General features: G+C 40.8%; 1 protein-coding gene and 1 long non-coding RNA gene across 3 annotated transcripts in view; one reads left to right on the forward strand and one right to left on the reverse strand.

Annotated features, from left to right (window-relative positions):
• LOC117476101 (regulating synaptic membrane exocytosis protein 1-like) overlaps positions 1–14,828 on the reverse strand; it is a 103,188-nt gene extending 88,360 nt beyond the window's left edge. For both annotated transcript variants that reach the window (XM_034122475.1, XM_034122474.1), the window contains exons 1-2: positions 14,346–14,828; positions 10,485–10,559 (exon numbers count right to left, since the gene is read on the reverse strand). In XM_034122475.1, the coding sequence (XP_033978366.1) occupies positions 10,485–10,559; positions 14,346–14,506 (236 nt within the window). In that variant the 5' untranslated portion in view covers positions 14,507–14,828. The remainder of the gene's footprint in view (positions 1–10,484; positions 10,560–14,345) is intronic.
• Positions 14,829–20,180: 5,352 nt separating this feature from the next.
• On the forward strand, positions 20,181–21,289 carry LOC117476108. Its single transcript, XR_004555240.1, has 3 exons — positions 20,181–20,286; positions 20,651–20,742; positions 21,173–21,289. It is a non-coding gene; the product is annotated as an uncharacterized LOC117476108 (long non-coding RNA).
• The last annotated feature ends 1,719 nt before the right edge of the window (positions 21,290–23,008 follow it).

Below are 23,008 nucleotides of genomic sequence, written 5' to 3' on the forward strand. Positions count from 1 at the left end.
TGCAGATTCTGTGTCTGTAGCTTTAAATGCAACTGAGCTGCCACTCCCCACGCTCCTCTGCGAAGTGATTGGTTTAAAAAAAAAAAACACACAATGGTGCTCTAGTAACCCTTTCCCACCAAAGCGGTTCCCGGGCCGCTTCGGAGCAAGTGCCCGATTAAGAACGCCACACCTAAACAAAGTCGGGCAACACTAACCAGGCATAGTGTGATGCTGTTTATTTGTACCTTTCTTTTAATGACCATCTGTTATGTCCCTTTTTGAAGAGCAGCACACTGTTTGAGCTGCATACGTTTTCCTGTTGTTTTAATTATAGCAACTATCAAGTGGAATCAATACGGGCTACACAGGTTTCCATGTCAGTCTATCACAAGTTAGATCATAATGAATAATATCAACAGCTTATGCAACCATATGATATCAACAAATAGTCAAGAGAGTCAGATGAGCTTTGTTTGCTATGCTAACATCACCCTTTTAATTCCAGAGAAACTTTAATAATGGCGTTATGATGCCAAACAGTGTCAATTCAGACTAAAACACATTCAATTATGGGGATGGGGGATATGCATCAGTTGCTTGTGTGACAGTCAGACAGTGAATTACTACTATCCAGTGGACCCCGCCGTGTCCTAAACGGTGGACGAGCAAAGTATCACTGCAGCGGTCGGTAAATGCCACTAATCCAAATTTGCAAACAATGAACCACTGCTCTCTGGAAAAGAGTGGAAATGCTCTGGTGGTAGATGGGAATAGCAGGGGATTAAGGTGATAAGGTGGGCGGGTGTTACCTTGGTTGGTTATTGGCTAATGGATCTTTTTATAAACTAATTACTTGTTTCAATTTGCATACTTTCTTTAACACACTGCCATGTGCGCCACTGTGAACACTTGTGCAGTGCATTAATATCGAGTGTAGTATTGTTTTGAATCGCACACGGCTGCTGTGCGATCACCGGATGTGCCAAACACTGCTGTTAGCTAGCTAGCTACAATTTTTCACAGTATACCAAATCACTGCGCAATTAATCCTAGAGAATGAATGGTGGCTTGATTTCAACAACAGTACAACTGTGGTACATTACTTAAATAGTGAAGCATGGGCCAAAGATGAACTTGTTTTTGGAGCAGATCGCAAATCCCAAGGCTAGATTTTCGCTGATAGCTAGTTATCTAGCTAGCTACAGTATCTGGCTAGCAACGATGGTAAACAGTTCTAAATCATTACAGACTGCTCATTTAACCCTATACAAATAAATGGTTGCTTGTTTTCGACACCAGTATGCAAGTGGTACGTTACTTAAATACGGGGAAATAAACACATATATAACTTTAAGTGCTGTGTTTACCTCCAAAAAGTAATGTTTTCGGTACCGTTTGTTGGTTTGTTTGTTCTGTTTGTTAGCAGGATTATGAAAATACTACTGGAACAATTTGTATGAAACATAGAAGGGTAGCATGGGCCAAGAATGAACTCGTTATACATTCTTTTGGAGAACGCCCATTTAGTTACTACAGAGTTTCCTAGTGGGTTAATATCAGACTTCCATTCATGTTGGCCCTACAGTATGGGGCTCACCAGCTCATAGTTTACCACAAACTCAGTGCTTATAATCCGCTTATAATTGATCCCAATGCACTTCAGGTAAATGTAATGAGCACACCATGTGCTACTGCATGCCTGATGTCTTATAAATACTGCTTCAAACTCATTTTAAAAAAAATAATCACGCAAGAAACATAATAATCGTATTACTCTTAATGAAGTCTCTGGACTTTTTAATGTCAGCTAGATGTGGGAAGGCTGGGGTACGTTAGGGAGGATTTCGTAACATGTACTGTGTTAACACTTGTTGTCAATGAGCTGACAACAATAGACCCCCCCACACCTGTCATTTTATTGATTATTTAATCCAGGATCCCAACCTGTCATTTGGAAAAATTGACCAACAACAGTCACAAACTCTGAACCTCTTCACCATTCTCAACTCAGTGAATGTTCAAGAGCAGAGCAAAACAATAGCATTTTCCCCAAAATAAAATAAAATGTGCCATGAAGAGTGTGTCTGTCACACACACCCACACATTAACATACAAACACACACACTTGTTTTTGGTCAAATTATTAAGGAAGGGTTAAGCACACAGTTTAGAAGACTTACATAAAGGAAATACAAAAAAGACAAGCCTCCAAGAAATACAAAAAGAAAGATACATAGAACAATACAGTGGATAAAGATACAGAGAAAAACCGGGGAAGAGATAGACAGAGGGTGGGATGGAGGGCGGGATGAGAGAGAGAGGAGGGACAGATGGAGAGAGCACCAGAGCCAACAGCAGAGCTAAGTGGGTAGTGTGCTCCCCAGACAGAGCTCCATATGGCCTGGCAACGCCATACACAGCCAGGCAGCACAAACAAACCTATACACAGCATACACACACTGACATACACAGCATGTATACGCACACAGATACCCGAATACTCCTCCACATAAACAATTACATGAAGCGTTGCTATGTAGCCATACATATAGAAGGTTTGATCTGATGGGGTTGCCACTAAAAGAAAATGTCATTATCCATTTATCTGCTGACTCTTTTCTAGATGAAACATTGGGTATGTAAAATGTTTTGCATGAAGAATTCCCTAAAAATATTAAATCGATTATCCAAATAGATACTGATTATGTTGACTAATCTTTGCAGCTATAGTTGCCAAGTCAAGAATATCCAATATGAAAATGGTTTCCCCCTTTTTTAAATTTTGAATTGAGACATTTACTGTAGAAATATGTGAAATTGTTGTGTTGCAACAATATGTCCGTGGCTTGTTGTTGCGGCAGAGACTGGACTAACTTTAGAAGCTGCAGTGACTCAATGTATTTCCAACTAGTAGTGGAAGAGGAGCGGTTATTTTGCTTGACTTCAGTTTTATACATGCGGGGAGATTTATACCTCTTTCGTTTCAGTCCGTGACTTCATTGGGACCAAAAATAGACGTCTGTAAATCAGTAATTGTTTTTAATGCTCAATCAACTACCCAGCACGAACACTTAAAGTCCTTTTTTAAGTCATTAGGGTCTAACAACTGTAATATTCGCTAAAAGCCAAATTCAGAGTTATTTTTCCTCTCCATTCATTGGAGTGGGCACTGAGCCGTGGCCAGCGGATCCGACGTGGGGCTTACGCATGCTCTATTGGCCCTAGTCCCGCAAGATCCAGGTGCTTTTTGAATCTACAGTCGCTCCTTTTTTTCTTCATGCACCGCGAACAACTTTAAAGGTCCCATCATATGGTTTTCTGGTTATTACCCGTCCCCTTGTGTGTTATGTAGCTTTTTCTGCATGTAAACGGTCTGCAAAGTCACAAACCCTCAAAGTACACCCTGTAGCGAGTAGAACTCTAACACAGAAAAGACGTGTCTATGCTGCCCCAGAATGCCTCGTTGGAGATTTTTCTTGTTCCATTTTTTTCTTCCGGGGCCTATTGACGTCACTAAGTCCAAATGGACCAATTGACACACAGCTATAGAACAATAGGCACACCCTCTGCCAGGGTGGACTCCCGAGCAGCTCAGGAGTCCGCCCCACGAGGCTCCCGGAGCGGACAGTGTGAGGTGGATTTCCCGCTGTGTTTCCCTGGATGCTGGATATAGACTAAGTGCCATCGTTAGCGGGACATTATGGAGCTCACGAGTCCGCCCCGCGAGGCTCCCGGAGCGGAAAGTGTGATGTGGATTACTGGTGTAGTTTCCTGGTTGCTGGATATAGACCAGCGGGACACCGCGGACTGCTACCCCACCTCACACTGTCCGCTCCTCGAGCCCCACAGGGCGGACCAGCGAGCCCTGCAACGTCCCGCCAACACGGCACCCAGACCCCACGCAGCAATCTCATCTGTTTGTCATTACTGGTGTCATTTTCTGGTTGCTAACAAACGGCAATGTAAAACATAAACACTGATCTTCAGCTGTAACGGTGGTTGACTAATCAGAACAGAGTGGGCGAGCTGACCAATCAGAGCACACTGGGCTCATAGGGAGGGGGGGGCAGGATCTCCAACAAGGCGTGTAGGACAGAGAGTGAATACACATACTATACAGAGATGCTGTATGAGAAACCAATGTGATTTTGGAACATTGAACAACGTAAATTTCTAGTACACCTCAACAATGGAATTATGATCAGTAGAAATGGCCAAGACATGGGACCTTTAATAGAAATTATAGTAGCCCCGCACCCAACGCTGTATCCAGTACTCCTTATACATCCATGCTGTATACTCCAAAGTGTGATCATAAAACGCTTGGTTCATATCAAAGTCAAGTAAAAAATGACCCATTACCACAGTTAATAAATAAGCATTACGTCCCATCCAGTAAAGATGGAACTCTCTCAAGCATACAGAAATGTAAGTGAGAGTGAGTAAAGTCCCTCCCCTGGTCCCAGCTGGAGCCGAGACCCATTGGAGGACCAGGATAACAGCGAATCCCTGAAGGAAATAAGGAAGTGACTACTTGCCAATCCCAGGGGTCACTGAGGTTACTACGGGGCTTCTGGGCCATCGCCATGGAACCCTGCTTTCAGGAGACACCTGGCCAATCATATTTAGTGATGTGAAGTGTAAACACCTTTACACTGCTGTACATCTGTGCTGCCTGTACAGGAGCATGGGGTTCACTGTGCATACATGGGGACGTATTGACACAAAATGTGACCAAACCTACCAGTCAGGTGTTGCGGTGCTAAAGGCAAGCAAATCTAGATCAATTATCGAGGGTTTCTGTTTCTGCTTGGTTTCTGTTATCGGTTAATTACAGTTTACAATATTTTTTTACCAGGAAAATCATTTCAACATTTAAATAACATCCTGTTTAGCTCATTTGAAGACCATTCCACGTGAATGGTCCGCATTACTTTCATATAACAGTTGGTGGCAAATACACTCATTAGCAGGTCATTAAATCACTTCTTGTACATTGGTAGCTCGTTTGAAAACATCTTTAAAACCCCAGAAGACAAACATTTTGGCGTAAAAGAAAAGGTCAAGCAGGTAAAGCAGATCATGCCTTTCAATCATTGAATTGGAATTGTAGCAGCCGCTTTTGAAATCTACCTGCCTATCAATTGTGGTAAACCTGATAAACACAGATTATTTCTCTCATTTCTCCAGGGGGTTAGGGTTAGGATAATTGTCTTGACCGGGACATATTGAACTGCACCAATTTCTTCCAAAAAGAAAAATACCCTGCTACTGCTACATTTATGTCAAGCAGTAAGTTATTGGTTGGTTTCCAAAATATAAATAGTAAAGCAGGAAGTGGGACTAAATGAGTTGATTATACTCCATGTGACACTGATATATGGAATGGTGGACCTTCAAGAGAACATACAAGAGTGCATTCAGGTACGCACGCTCGATAATAACACAGTGATATTATCATTTGAAAGCCTTGCATATAATGATTAACATACAGCTACAGCTTTTTTTTTTTTTTTTTAGTCAGTTTATTGAACATGTCAGAAACAAAACATACAACAATAATAATAATATATATATATATATATCATTTTCTTTCTTGTTTTTTCTCACTCATAATAATAATTATAACAAAGTACAAAAAAATAATAATACAAAAAAAAATAAAAGGTAATAATAATTCTCAAATAGTCTGTCATGTTCAACAGGGGCAAGAAGAAGCTTAAAAAAAACTTTTCTGGTCCTACCCCCTCTAGCATACATTTTCCTTATAATAAAATATTAGGTCATTGTCATCAGCGATATGTTTGTCTTGTTAATTTGTTTGTTTTTTTACAAAACAATCTGAAAGAAATTACTTTTACAATTACAAGAAATAACAAATTGGATTTTACAGGTCCTGTTCATAACCATTAATGATTTGGCTTTCAGTTTAGATAGACTTGTACAATATTTCAGTGCATCAGTACAGTTATTCCACAGACTAACACCTTTTGATGAGATTCAATGAAGTTTGGCATTTGTTCGTACGGGTGGTCTTTTGAAAATGCAGTTTCCTCTCAACATGTGCATGCTTTCTCTCCGTGTGAAAAGTCCCTGGATATTATGAGGTAATTGTTGATTTGCGGCTTTGAACATAATTTGAATAGTTTTATAGTCAACCAGGTCTTGTAGTTTTAGTGTTTTTAGTTTGATAAATAATTTATTTGTTGGTTCTCTGTACGTAGTTTTATGTATAACTCGTATGGCTCTTTTTTGCAGGATGAAGATAGGATGTGTATTTGTTTTATATGTGTTCCCCCAAACTTCCACACAATACATCATGTATGGAAGTATGAAGGAGCAGTACAGCATAAACAAGGAAGCTTGATTAATTAGGTCTTTGGCTTTATTCAGAATTGCTATTGATTTTGGATATTTTGGCTTTGATATAGCTTATATGTGGTTTCCAACTTAATTTATTGTCTATGATTACTCAAAGGAATTTTATTTCCGATACTCTTTCTAATTGGACGCCATTTATAGTGAGTTTCTTCTCTGTATTGGTCGATCGATTCCCAAATATTATAAGTTTGGTTTTGCTTGCGTTCAATGTTAATTTATTTTGGTCAAACCAGATCTTCATCCTGCTCAGTTCCTTTTCCATTGTGACCAATAGCTGTTCTAAATTGTCCCCACAGCAGAGTAGACTTGTGTCGTCTGCAAAAATAATGGTTTTAATAGTTTTTGATACTTTACATATATTGTTAATATACAGAATAAATAGTAATGGCCCCAAGACTGAGCCCTGAGGCACCCCACATGTAACCTGCAGTAGTTGTGATGTATGGCTTTGTAGTTCAACGTACTGTTCCCTGTTATGTAGGTAGCTGGATAGCCATGATAGTGCAACACCTCTAATGCCATATCTCTGTAGTTTTTTTATTAATAATTCATGGTCAACCGTGTCAAATGCTTGGATTACATGTTCCCCTACACAGGGTCAGAAACATCTACAACTCTTGGGCTTATTTAAAACTCTCGGGAGATGAACTCAATAGTAATATGGGTCATGTTTAGAACAAGACATTTTCTCTTACAGAGCTTTTATATCGCCAGCAGCTCCATCGACAGATCACCAGAAGTCCATTCTGCCGAACAACCTGGCAAACACTCAGCAGGAAGTGACCATCACCTGCCAGCTCTCCCTGCCCACTTTATTTCCTTCAGACATCTGTGAATAAATATTATGCCTTGAGAAATACACAACGATCAGCTCATGTCTGCCTTCCAGGGTTTCCCTACGCTTTGTTGCATTTCACTTACTAAAATTAGTTCAGGAATGACCAGTGACGTTAAGAAATGTGGATTGGGTTAATTAAGTCCCAGCTATGAATGCTAACCATACATGCTCATAAAATGACCACGTAGGTATTTTATCAGCTAGAACAAGTCAATTCCACGGATGCCAAATAATCTTAAATCTCTAGTTTAAAAGCAAGCAATTGATCTTGAATTACATTTGCATTTATCTTGTTGTCAGCTTTCCAGCTTACTTCCAGCTTAAATGTACTGACAAATTGCAACGGTTTCTCTATTGAAATAAAATAAGAAGGCTAACTCTATGTTCCTTTCACTCACTGGTTATACTGTGTGAGAGAATGAAAAATTCAGTTCAATAAGATAACTCTAAACCAACATTATAAAGCTGTGTTCAGACTGGGGATGTCACAATAACAGAACTATACATTGCATTTAAATTAGCTGTCAAATGTACACACAATAAGTAAAATCTAATTAGTAGTTTACACAAACTCTCATTTGATAGCTTAAAATGTTTAATTTAAAAGTAGAATTCCATGTCATTCAACATACACTCTCTTTTATTATTGTTTGCATTCTGGTAATTGTGAGAATAATAAACAGGTCATAATTCTCTCTCTGATATCTATTTTATATTTGGGTGAAAACATCTCTTTCAAACTGTATTTATTATTTTTTCATTGGATAAAAGTGTCAGCACGATAACATATAATGTAATCTAATGTACCATAAATGATTGCATAGTGTGAATCAAACCCCCTTAACCCTAACCCTAACCCTAACCCTAATTAACCTATTTGTATTGGCTGCTTACATCTAAAGTTAATTAGCTCTCCTGTCGATTTCAAATCGGATTTGTTATTCGAATGTAGAATTAGCAGAAACAATTGGGTGTGGAAGAGTTGAAAGTGAGTCTACTGTGGCCCTTTTTCCATTGGGTGATATGACGCTGGTTGGTCTGGAGTCCTGACAAATCTAAGGGGACTTGTGAAAAACAAGAATGGTCATGTTTTTAAAAGATATTTAGCTTTGACTTTATATCATAGTATTAGTTATCCCTATTTAAGATAGACAGACCGTACTGTTAGCAATGTGGGGGAACCAATGCAGAAAGTTCCAGTGAAAACCCAAGCTAACGCTTTTTAACACACCATAGTTTCTGTCCAAAACAAAACATTAGAAATCATAAAATAGCCTCAAACAGTTCTCCTGTTTTGTTGTGGTTTTCATTTAAATATCTGTCGTGACATTATATTGTGAATGGACCCTGCAAAAGGCACAGTGATAAAATACTGACTGTGAATAATGTGGGGAATACTCACCGAAAAGGCATATAATGTTATAAACGGGGGCCATATTGTGGGATTCCTCAGAGAAGCAGATGTGCTCCAGCTGACTTACTCTGTAATCCCACCTCACTCTACTCTGATCCAATAACACACACACACACACACACACACACACACACACACACACACACACACACACACACACACACACACACACACACACGCACACACACACACACACACACACACACACACGCACACACACACTCCAACACACATTAAGTGCAGACATAAACAAGCTTTATCCTTTGATCATTGTGCGGCAGGAAAAAAGACATTACTGGCTGCAGAGGTCACTGCGAGCATAAACGCGCGGAAACTCGCATTTTGACGTGCAAATAAGCCAGTGGGGACAGGGATGCTCCCATAACATCAAAGAGGAAAAGAGACGTCTTGTTAAAAAAAGGCTCCAATTCAGAAAACACCAACAAAATAACCAGGCTTTATACAAAGCGATGAAAGAGGGACGATCACCAAGCTGAGCCGTTATAAAGAAGGGCTCCTGATCAACCCATCAAGCATCCATCCCCACTAATTTGAGACAAGGTGGGAGGCAATATTTCAGTGTAAGCTAACCGCTAACCACCTGCCTTCTCAGTATGATGCTAGTTGGAAGGCTTCGATAGAAAACATCCATGATTTGCATGTTTACAGGAGAAAAGAGGTTGGCATCTGTGAAGCTGAAAGTATATTTGCGAAACTTGCAAATTAGAGTACACTTTTTTATAACAACTTCAATGTCAGTCAACATCACGGGTTGCTTCGATAACCTCATGATGCTTTATCGATATTATTGGTATAGTTTAACCAATATTCAAATGTTTCTGAGAAGTTACAGATTTTCTGTTTGGTCTATCATCTACCATGGAATACTACAGTACTCAAGATTCTAAGTAGCCAAAGTTAAAATGTTATTGCTACAACATCTGGAGGATTAGCAGATTCAGATTGGTTTGTTGGAACAACTGGTTACAAACCACCATGTAGCTTGTAAAAAGAGCTAGCTTGCTGCGCTTACTTAACGCCTACCTTAGGTTTTTTATCCATCCTGTTTGGATTTACCTTTCATATACTGAAAACTTTCCTACAGCTTGTCCACTTACACTATCTTTTCACAAGTTACTTTAAAAACCCCTAGGTATAATCCCTCCTACTGTCAAAAACGGTCTAGTCCTAACAGGCTATTATTGTAATCTGATGCAAAGGGGTGGAAAACTGTACTTGTCCGGTAGGCGACCAATTAAGCCAACAGCCAGCAAACTAGCTTAAAGAGCGATTGTGAGTAGGGTTAGGGTTAAGTCTCCACCCCTATGTGGAAAAACCAAGCTTTTGTTTAGCCTTATGTGATACGTCACACTTGCCACTTTTTATACAAGCTAACCTAAAACTACTATATTAACTGAATGTTTGCCTTAATCCAAATGTTAACCCTACAGAAGATCTGATGCATAAATGTTACTTTTTTCTTCTTTTGTTGTGATCATTGCGTAGGAACAAACTAGGGCAAGAAAGTTGGTAAATATAAATCAAAAAGTGTAGGTGAGGTGCCTTTGCAATGCCATTCAACGACCATACAAATTCCATCATAAAGGCTTAACTCACGCTTGCATAAGAAAGCATCAGAACAACAGTTTGTCTTTTATACTGTTGACTCATCGAAGGTGTAAAATAGCTTTCACAACAAAACATGAATGTGAGGCAAAAAAAAACAGACTGCCAGCTCCTGATTGTAGGCTGTTTTTGGACCACTCAGGCAGAAGTAAGTAAAAGTGACGCAAAAGCATCTATTTCATTTCTTTTTAAAGTCCAAATAAACAAAAAAAAATTGGTTGAAATATATCTGTTGCCACTCACCGGACATCATTTTGTTGCGGAGGTTTCTTCTGCCCAACCAGGTTCACCGTTCTTGCTTGGATAGGCTTCTCTTCTCTGAAACACAGGAAATGAGGAAGACATTACTTGTTATGAATTGTGTCATAATTCGGTTATAAAAGCATAGCAGCCTAGTACAGATCGTTTTCTGAGTTCCAACCAAACCAACCAACCCAAAAAAATTAAAAAATCACATTGCCGCGCTAAAGGCGTCATTGGCCAGCTTTTGACAACAATGACACGCTTTCAATATGTCCGCTCACACATTCACGATGTGATTCCAAACCATCTCATCCATAAACATGAACAGTGTTCTCTGATCCGTCAGATCACAGAGGAAACACCCACGCTTTCTAAAGCATACATGTCTTTTCATCGTCAACACTGTGGGTGCCCCTCTGATTGTGAGACACTTGATGCGCAACAGGACCGGTGATATCTCTTTGCTTCTTAAGGATTCTCACCACCCGCTGCATTGTTATGCTATTTTTAAAATAAGTAGTGATTGAGGTAGATGGGACGTCCTCGGATTACTCTGGGAAAGTACACTGCCTATTTCCAAATTGCATACTTATATTGTGATTCATGTATGTGTTCCAACATTTAAAGGTGGGGTAGGTAAGTTTGAGAAACCGGCTCGAGATCGCTAGAATTTGAAAATACACAACCGGAGAAAATCTGCCACTTCCTTATAGAGCCCCTCCTCCAACACACACGAACGTGCACATGACCAATGAGGGCACGAGATAAGTCTGTGCACAGATGGAAGGCTGACAGGCAGGTAGGCCATCCAGTTATTTTAGCCGGGCCGGCTAAAATGATTGGTCGTACTTTTTACAGTACTACAGCTTCCACAGATGACATTTTTTAATGGATTTTTTGTCAAAGCACTTAAGATATTCATTGCTATCGGGATGTTAAGAGCATTCCATGGAATATAACAAAAAGTGTATCTCGAGCCGGTTTCTCAAACTTACCTACCCCACCTTTAAGGATCCATTGATTTTCATTCACTTTCTTGAATTGAATGAAAATGAATGGAAGCCAATGAAAGACAGAATAAAATATTTCTTAAATACTAAAGCATGGTTGACAAAATGCTTCGCAGTGATTCTAATGACCACAGACGCACCATTTATATTCTTCGGATTGCTAACAGCACCGATACTGGCCTAAAAAAAAACAAGCATGTTTTATGCACTATCTTTAAATACAATTGTGTTTCCGTTATCAGTCCCAGTCATTCATATCAGGTTAGGGTTAGGTTAGGGTAAGGGTCCGCTGTGTATGACCAATTCCTTGGCTTCTGTTACCTTGTATACAAAAATATCCCAATCACACAAAGATGTATTGTACAGATAGCACAGGTATAGGTTTTTCCAGCAGGATTTTGCATACCGTAATGTTGCTTTTTTCTAGAATTTCTGAAACAATACTGATATTGTTGAATCGTTGTTATGCATTGTAGATAGATTAGCTAAAATATCTAAAATATAGGAAATATAGGGAGTATAATTGCACATCTATAGTCAAAAGATGCGAAAAACACCACGCACCTTACATTTTTCATCCACTTAAGCTTTAACAAATGGATATCAATGTGTTTCCTGTGTATTTATCACGGACTGAGACACATTCAGCACATGATATTACCTTCAAAAAGAAGGTGCTGACATTTACTATCACTGTGAAATCTAAATAAATTATACATTTGACTTATTAAGGCTAATGCTGACATGAGGTGATTGTAAGACAATGCCAGAATTCACTTCCATTGAGCTAATAGTTTAATCAGTGAAGTAAGAAGGCGCACCATACCTGCTAAAGTGTCAAGTTGGACTACTTCTGATTTATGGTATTGATAAAAAGCATGTCATATATTACTGTAGGGAGGTCCTTTATTGTACTATATTCAAGTGCTTTCCATTTATCTAACCTGGATTAAGGCTTTTAAAGAAGGATTGTAGAGAAGGCTATCTGTCATTTATCCATATTACTGACAGGACATTATTGTTTACCTCCAATTGATTTACCACTACATCATTGTGGCTATGTCTATCTGCTGTAATCCTATGCTTTAAAAGCAACGCATCTGACGGTAAGTGTATTTAAAAATTCTCATAAGAGTAGTTTATTCCCTGCCTCTCTGCATTACAACCCACACTGCCCTACTGCTAGTACACTCACCATGAATGTATTAGTCAACCAGTGCAAAGCTTTTCAGTGCAGTTCGTAAAGGCACACACACACACACACACACACACACACACATACACACACACACACACACACACACACACACACACACACACACACACACACACACACACACACACACACACACACACACACACACACACACACACACACACACACACACACACACACACACTGCTCTGCTACAGCGATCTCAATCCAAGCAGTGATGAGGGGAAACGATGCTGAAGCAAATATAGGTTAAGACATGTATGTGCTGACAGCCTGCCTTATGTGCAGCCGCTGATATGAGTGAATCCACGACTGCTAATAAACTACTGAAAATGATGCATAGCCACTTAGCCGGAATATATAGCCGGAGCCATGTATTGGACATTTCCTTCTTTAGATGCAATGAATCGATCTTCCGTTCCAGTGCTGGGCTATCAGTCCGCACAGAGGGCTTAAAATAGAACAGGGACGTAAAGCTTGAGGAGCGCCTCGCTGAGGTGGGTCGGTCTATCTTTCTCGTGCAGCTTCATGCAGACCATGCCGAAAACGTGAGAAAAGGCATCGTTTTAACTTGGGGGGGGGGGGGGATTTCTACACCGATTACAGTGACAAATAAATCCAGATGAGAATTTTCACCCTGCATGTATGTATGATGGTAGATAAAAAGGAGAAGGAGGGGGGGATGCACACAGTGAACATACAGTAAGTCACTCCTGATTCAAAATGACATTACACAGGCACCTTTCCTCACACTGTTACAGGCCTACTGGTTCTATAACAGCCTGTGCAATGTGTGTGTTGCAAGAGCACTGGCCTACATACAGTGCATACGGCTGGGAAAGGCTCAACCGCACCCCAGAGCTGGGAACAGCAGCTGTTGAGATGGATGCTCACAGAGAAAACCAACAGAGAGGGGTTTTCACTTTTACTACACTCAACGCCAGGGAGGCTTCTGCCATTTCCTGCTGCATCTATAAAGGAAATAAAAGTAAATCAGCCACTTGATGTTAGGGAGACAAGTTCTCATGAGAAATAAGATCTTGTTTTTTCATCTGAGTGGAGCATGATGCTGCTGATGATGATGGTGTGGTGACACACCCCTTCATCCTCCCACCAACCTCTTCTTCCTCTCTCCTGAGCAAAGTTACACCTGACCCAGCACCACAGTCAGTGTGAGCATCACACAGGAGCAGAGAGGATGTGGACCCTGCATGGTACAGCTGCACACATCTTTACATGGGCCTGGAGTGAGAGAGTGGAGGGACCTGCATGATGTAGGCACACACACACACACACACACACACACACACACACACACACACACACACACACACACACACACACACACACACACACACACACACACACACACACACACACACACACACACACACACACACACACACACACTGCTTCCCCATGCTGAAAAACAATCAGAATGGAGCCCGAGGTTTACCACATACATAAATAGCCCATCAGGCCCAGTCTCTCTCTCACACTACCCCTCTCTCTCTCTCTCTCTCTCTCTCTCTCTCTCTCTCTCTCTCTCTCTCTCTCTCTCTCTCTCTCTCTCTCTCTCTCTCTCTCTCTCTCTATCTCTCTCTCTCTCTCTCTCTCTCTCTCTCTCTCTCTTACTTTAACATGGCATCCTCCTTCGCCTCCTCCTCCCGTTGCCGAGCCAGCACAGCCATGATGATCTTCCTCTCGTCCTCCGTCAGATGGCTCAGGTCCGGTTCCGGGATGGCCGGGGCGACGGGTGGGCGAGGGGCGCCCCGAGGCCCCACCGAGGCGAACATCTTCCCCACCACCACCACTTTCCTCCCCTCCCTCCTCCTCCTCTTCCTCCCTTTCGCCTCCTCGCCTCGGTCGGGATCACGGAGAGAAAACCCGCTTGCGGAGCCCACGGATCACGACATGGCCCACGGACAAAGCGGCGGTTGGAGCGACTGATGCGGAGTTCCCATGGCGGCGGCGGGGGGCACCCAGGGCGGCGGCGGGAGCAGCAATGTGTCGGTGCTAGCTGCGGTAGTAGTAGTAGCAGCGGTGACGGTGATTGTAGCGCTTCGGTTCCCGGTTTTCAGCCTCTCCTTCTCCCTCTCGCTGCTCCGCTGTCTTCGCCCCCCACCCCCCTCCCACCGCCCGCCCGCCCGCCTCTCCCCTCCACCACCTCGGTTTCACGGGGAGTACATATCTCCAGCAGTCGGTCGGGATGATGGCACACGGGAGTGGGATGTCGCTTCCTTCCTTCAGGCCGGGCAGAGAGGGGGGGCCCGGCTGAGTCTGCTGCTGGCTGCGGGGCGAGGCGGACTCTTCTGGATGTGCAGCCGCCGCTGATGCTGATGCTGCTGTCAGGGAGACGGAACCGTCAATGGGACCGCAGCCCCTCAAGCGCGTTCACTTCTCCTGCGGCGGGAGCGCGCAGCTCTCATTTGAGAATGGGGGGCTCCACTCACCGTTCAGATGCGCGCTCACGCCAACATAGCACTCTGAGAAAATAAATGGTTCATCAAGGGTGCATTGTGGGTGTTGTAGGACCATACCTCGAATGAAGCATCTTTTATGTATTCATTATGAAAATAAAACAAATGGATTATAATTAAAGGTTACTATAACATTATGCCTACAGTATTGTTTGCTCTCTTAAAGTGGTATAACACTTTAAAATCTACTGACTTAACATCTTGAAAATGAAATGACTTAACAGACATTTATTTAAATGACATTACTGTAATTCAAAATCCTACCTCTTGATATATGGGGATGGATCTGCCATGTTTAGGGGCTAAACCCCCTAAAACGTAATAAAATCATATGTATCACTTCGTCTAAATCCTTACTTTTTCAATTAAGTTGGAACTACATAAGTTCACACGAAAATGTAATAACAGAATAACAGATAATAATGTGGGTTTATGCCTTAATTGGCATTCAAGCATGTAAAAAAAGAAAATGAGGTTCAGTTTATAAGATGACTCCTTTAAATCTCCTTAAATCTATGGCATACATTTTCTAACCACCCCCTTCAACTTGCTTTATACATTTTTACATTCATATTTAGGAGCGACAATTAAATTATAGGGAAATGAATGGAATTGTAACCTTTAAAAAAGAATGCAATCAATTGTATAGTGTTTAGTTTAACCATTATTTCAGTAAGTCAATGAGCAATCAACAAAATGTCTAAAGAGCCATTTTCCAGTAGTGTATCTGAAACCATTCACAGTAAGAGTGTTTGCACCCTCCTCTTCCTCCTCCTCCTCCCCCCTCCAACCACTCATTGCGTGTGAGAATGACGCGCATCCCCTTTTCTTTTTTTTCCCTCACCCTCCCTCCCTCTCTCTCTCTCTCTCTCCCACCTCTTCCTTCTGTCCTTCCTTTTTATCCATCCTTCCAGCATTTCCAGCTCACACACACATTCTCACACACACACACAAACACACACACACACACACACACACACACACACACACACACACTGCTTCCCCATGCTGAAAAACAATCAGAATGGAGCCCGAGGTTTACCACATACATGTATGGCTGTAGGGTGACATTTACAGTATGTCAGTGAATGCCATTTGAATTATAGGCTGTGTGAAGAGGTTTACCTAAACATTAGTATTAAGATACATGACAAAGCATACACCACATAAGCTGTAGAGACATGATAATTAATTGTGTCACATTAATCTAAATTTAGTAACACATTTGCTTTATTGGAGTATTTTTAGAAACAGAATTGGGGAAAAACTGATATCTGAAATGTCTAAGAATTACTGAAGAAAGAAATTTGATTATGCATTATTTTTCTGAAATCTGAAGGGTCATACACACTGTGTGGATAGTACAACCAGCTGGATTTGTATTTCAGCACCATGGTCAGCTCCCTGAGCATCATGTACTGAGAGGGGCAGCAGCTGCAAGTCTGGCAGTAGGTGCATGCAGCATGACAGTAAAGACTTTAAAAAGACAACCAGACATGTAATCGTCATCATATAACACCATGCAAACCAACAACATTCCCTGTCAATTACAATTGCAAGGCTTGAATGGGCTGCTCAACAGCTTTCACCCAAACGAGGGTTCCTATTTAGTGCAGTAAAATAAATGATAAAGAAAAAAAGCAATGATGGTTGGAAATGATCTTTTTTGTGCATGCCATGACGAGTTTTATGTTCAGATATGTTCAGATAACAAGGCCTTTAGTAAAGGGCTGTTTGATAGAAGTTGCCTTGTGGTTACACTTGACTACAGAGTACTGTATTTGGCATGACACTTACGCGTAGCTTGTAGTGGAAAACTTTATACAAGTGTATACTTATAACTTTATATGTAATGGCAAACTCTATATGTAGTGTAAACTTTATATGATGTGCAAACTAACTTTATGTGTTACCTAATATGGTAAAATGCTATGCAGTTGTTCCATGAGGATGTATTTTAATCCAAGCCCTCTGTTCAACATATAACTAGCCTTAAGGATGTCTGGGGGTGAGACACAGTGTCGTGAGCAAAAGTGAAGAAGTGTCTCAAACAAGTTCCTGTGTTTGTTCCTTGTCTTACAATGAGTTCCTAAATTCTTGGTTATATCTGTTTTGACCTCACAATGACTTCCTGCTGTCCTCACTTGCACCTGGCTTTAACCCACAATGTGTTAAACTTTCAACACTTCCATCTGTCTTAAACCAGTTCCTGTTTTAGCTAAGTTCCTGATTTACTACATTGCCAATGTATGGTTTCTGTTCCTCTGGAATGCGGGCGTAGCTTATCTATCCATCCAGCCCTCCCATAGTGACAGGTCACGAAGTGTTGTTGAACTGTGAACTGTCAAGATCCTATAAAACCTATACGCACTCCTTTCTCTGTGCGCACTCTTCCAGAATACTCTGTACTCCGTGAGACCTGTGCCTTATTTGAAGCTTCAAATAAAGATCCAGAAAGACAACTCTGTTTCCACCATTTTATTGATTGATCATTCTGATTGTATATCTCCTGAGTATTGACTAGGTCTAAGATTTCCAAAACAAGCTGCAGATACATGTTACCAGACTTTCTACAACTATCAATTGACATATTGCTTGTTTGTCATGTTTTTTAAGTTTATTATTTGGATTGGATTTGCATGTGTTGAAGCAAGCATCCCAACATTAAAACATGTTAGTTGTATTTTATTTTGAAAGTGTGATTCCCATATCCCGGAAATGATATAGAGTGGCGAAGTCCCTCCCCTTCCGGTGGACCTCCATGGGACCTTATTTCGGAAAAATTATGTATTGAAGTCAATGGAGAGAGAAAGATTATCTTTCGATCCCGTTTGAATTGTGCCACGAATTACACATATGATGTTTGTCAATTTAAAAGATAATTTTGCAAGTCAAAAAAAAAAAATATGTCGTAAAACTGTGAAGTAACACATTTGTTTGTGTGAAACGCTCAATGAACTACATCTCTGGTCAACAACACACGTCACCAAGATGGCCGTCACTACTGTCTTGTCAACAAAACGATTGACTATCCTCACTATCACCACAATGAAACACGTCCTGAAGAATGTCATGCAAAGCTGCCTGCCTGCCTTCCTTTGATTCTCTCTGAACTGCCTGGTCGTTTTAATGTTTAATGTCAACCATTTGTGCAGATAGCATGAAGTAGAGAAGATCGCTAACGTTAGCGTTAGCATTTCTCCCCCGGGCTTAAATGGTGTATTATAGAATGATCACACCGGTGACAGTACTCTTCAAAGGGTTCACGAAATATGACTACTACTCTTACTGTTTAACATTTTGGGTTACTTAATGTTACTTCATGTTAAGGCTAATAAAAATGACAAGGCTGTAATGCTAACTAACGTGCTAGCTACTAGCTAGGTAGCTAACTTGATCAAGCCACTCCTGGTCCTTTCATCAGACGGGAAGCAAAAGAACGAGCAAGACCCATTGCTGGTATAATAACAACCTGGTACTAAGCACACAGGCATCTTGTTAAAGTTATCTTATCTTAGCCAGCGCCATATAGATAGATTATATCTATATTGCGCTGATCTTAGGTATCTGAATGGTGGAGGAAAACAATTGTGACATCACTTACGCGACTCTGGGATTTGTAGTCTTTCTAGTTACGTATTTTTCATAGTCTTATATTTCAACAGTTTTACGACAAACTGTGACTTTTTTTACATGGAAATTATTTTTTAAGATTGACAAATATCATATGTGTAATTCATGGCACAATTCAAACGGGATCGAAAGATAAGTTTTCTCTCCCCATTGACTTCAATGCATAATTTTTCCGAAATAAGGTCCCATTACCGGGAAGTAAGTGGGCGTGACTTCGCCACTCTATTGAATTCCTGAGCTTTACCACTGTCACTCAAGCCCCCAGGAAGTGCGCCGGACTCAGATGAAAATATTCGTGCTGGCCAAACGGCGGTACTACACTTCCTTTTGGTTGCCAGGCCCGGAAACACTTTTTCCCATTGACTTACATGGGGAAAGAGTGGTCTGTAAATCGTTGGATAATTTTTTTTAAACTAAATAAACTACCCAGTATGAACACTTGTATAGCCCTTATTAAAAACATTCGTTCCTCAAGTTGTAAAAATGTGCTAATAACGTTATTCTGAGAGTTATTTCCCTCTGCATTATGAATGCGCATCTAACCCACGGGACCCGCGCCGCCCGGCACGTTCATGTTACGTGTTCAGCACTACATGCGTTTATCTTTACCCATGGATGCACAATAAGAACGGACCCATATCGCCTTACTGCCAGCCCACGGAGCTGTAATAATGGATATATTGCACATGTTTGCTGTAATTCTTCATTTGTAAAATATTATACTACATGAGCTGTATGATTAAATCTTGTACCGTAAATGTTGTATTAAATAAAGTTAATATTACCGACATAGATTAACGTCCCTGTAGCTTCTTATTGCACTAAGAAGCTTATTGCACTGTATATATATATATATATATATACATATATATATATATATACAGTGCAATAATTCTTTCATGCTAAATGAAGCTCTGTTGCTTGGATATCACTAGATCCTGTTACAGCGTAATATAAAAGTACATAACGATTGATGTGTAAATTAGCATAATTACTAGCTAACCGCTAGCTGCTAACTGCCGCCTCATTAATATCAAATATATCATAATAACAAACCATTACCATGCTGTCATGAACGTGCGGTGCTGTTACGTGTACGCAAATTGACGTGCTTGATGTGAACGAGCATTTTGGGGGGCATGGTTAAAGTTGTGCATGCGCTATGAGCGCACATACGGGTACTTCTCAGGCATGCCGGGTAATCTGTGACGTTTCGCTCTCTCAAAAGTTGGGCCATTTTATCATCATGCGCGAATGAGCAACTCTCATAGGAATGAATGAGGCCCCGCCTCCCACGCTGTATCCAGTTCTTATTATACATCCATGCTGTCACTACCCGATCTGTCCCATAGATATATATAAACACTAGATGGCTCATGGGAGATTTTCCAGCGTAGCTCACCGGCCGCCATCTTGCTACAGTCAACAGCTACTCTGGTACGCGCTATGGTAGCTGTTGTAAGGTGAGTGATCTGCACAAAAATACTCTTAACTCGCTGAAATCTTGACTGATTTACAAACGGTTTGGTTTATTATAAACATTATTAGCATGGCTATGATACAGGATGCTTGGACATGTTGAAATTGCAGCTTTTCTTTGTGTATGTGGTTGTATTTATTAGCTGGCTAATAACAAGAGGCTGTGAGTGAGACCTAGTATTACAAAGTTGACCCAGCAACTTTACACCAGTGGGAGAGGCAGAACTGCTCTTTCTTTTCAACATAACTTAAGTTACACATGATTTCTTCCAAGTGGTTTGGCTGGTTAAAAACATCTTACATTTAGATACATTATGATACAGGAAATTGCTGGCTTTGTGTTTACAGAAGTACCTGACTATGCCGGACTTTTGTGCAGCCTACGGATGCTCTAATCGCCGCAGTCTGGAAACAAGAACCCGTGGAATCACCTTTCACGTGTAAGATATTACAATATTATGACTATAATTAGGATAATCGTTAATTACTTAGTGGATGTATGTACATTACAAGTCCTGCTACACAGGATCAGTGGGGCTATGTGAGATAATAGTATTGCAAGATTGTTGTTGACCCAGCCTCTTTAGAATATGCTGCTACCATTTCTTTACACAATTATTTAATGTTTCTTTTGGACACCTTTTTTATAACTCTTAGTGTGGTTGTCTTATTCTTAAAGTATACATACATTACATACATACATACATACATACATACATACATACATACATACATACATACATACAATTACCCCAAAAATATGATAATTTCGGTGTTTATTTTTGTCCTTACCCTTAATGTTAAAGGAAAGAAGGGAGGAAAATGTTGCCAATAATTTATATATCTGGCTACCTTTCTCATGTTTTTAAGGTTTCCCAAAACCGGAGAGAGGAGGAGGCAGTGGGAAGCTGCCCTAAGAAGGGACGGTTTTGTTTCCTCTGGCAGGACACTGCTCTGCAGTGAGCACTTCAGGAGTGAGGACTTTGACAGGACGGGGCAGACTGTCCAGCTTAAAGATGGTGTTGTGCCAACAGTATTCAACTTCCCAGCTCATCTTCAAAGGGTATGTGTATCATTGGCCAACAATAATTCAAGGTGTATAAGATTGATATATAAATATGTGATTAAATGTCACACTTTAGTTTTTCTTTCTGCAAGTTTAGGAATAAATAATGTGTTGTGTATTACAGCACATTTTAAACACTCAAAATGTCTTTAATTATGTTTATTTTAGCCGGAAGCAACAAGAAGCACAACCACTTCAAGAAGAGCAGAAGATGAACCTCAGCCTAATGTTGTGAGTATTCTGAATGTGGCCAAGACCAGAGAGATGGTCATTGATTTCAGGAGGGTGAGGACGTCTCCTCTACCCCTGTGCATTCTGGGAGAGGATGTGGCTGTTGTGGAGGACTACAAATACCTGGGAGTGCACTTAGACAATGGGCTGAACTGGAGGATCAACACTGACGGTGTGCACAAGAAGGGGATGAGCAGACTCTTTTTTCTCTATTTTCTAAGGAAGCTGAGATCCTTCCACGTGTGCAGCAAGATGCTGGAGATCTTCTACCGGTCTGTTGTGGCTAGTGCACTCTTCTTTGCTGCGGTCTGCTGGGGGGGCAGCATCAGAGCCGTCGTATAATGTATATGTATTGTATTATATATTGTATGTATATAATGTATTTATTAAATCTTCATGTTCCATGATGGGCCTCACCACCTTCAGTCACAGGTACTGGCTCCTCGATTGTCCTTACACTCTCTGTCTCTCACCCTAAAACCAGACCCTTTCTTTTTAGACTAAAATGACGGGTATCTCTAGGGTCCGTTTGGTGTTGTTGTCTCATAACCCGTTTAAACCATGCCATTCAGCCAAATATATTACAACCTTCTCCAATAAATAAGTGTGTTATAACTTAAGCAGTTGGGCCTACCACGCTCGGCCAAAGAAAGACTTGGCAGCATCTCAGCTTCAAATAGGCCTGTAGTTAAAAACTTTGGTCAGCTGTTACACCCACTTGTCGTCTATGATTTATTGTGTTTTGCACTTTAACCACATTAGGAAAATCGCCCAAAGAAGGACCTAATTATAATTTCTGTCATAGCAAAGGTCATGCCTGCTAAACATATGTCATTAATGTTACTTTAATGAACCTTTTCTGTTGCTTCAGCATATGAAACTTTGTATCTCTCTACCTCCTTTGCCTTTTTCTGCACTTCGCAGCCCTGATACGCAGCACTATGTTCCCCACATATGTTTATGTTTGCTCAGTCTGTCTAATAAACCCATAAAATGGTTGTGAAAGAATACCAAAGCTGAGGCTGGACGATGATTGACTGTTGGTGTGCCACCGTGTGTCTTATTGGTTTTGTGTTATACTGTATTTTATTGTGTGCAGCTATCTCCAAGACACATTTAAAACAAAATAACCTTGAACCTTGAAGCCCCATCTCTCCCCACCTGCCCCTGCTTCCTACAGTACATCCCCTCCACACCACACCAAGTTGTTCTTCTTAATAATAATACATTTATTTTGGGGGGCCGCCTTTCATAACACCCAAGGACATCTTACAGGGCATAGGGGCAATATAGGGAACAATTAAAACAGTGGATTTAGTGAGATATCAGCCGGGGTAAGACAAGACAAACAACAGTAAATGGACTACAGAAGGACACAAATGGACACAGGGTACAGTTTATATTATTCT

Source organism: Trematomus bernacchii, unplaced genomic scaffold (assembly GCF_902827165.1).
Source record: "Trematomus bernacchii unplaced genomic scaffold, fTreBer1.1, whole genome shotgun sequence".
Lineage (NCBI taxonomy): Eukaryota > Metazoa > Chordata > Actinopteri > Perciformes > Nototheniidae > Trematomus > Trematomus bernacchii.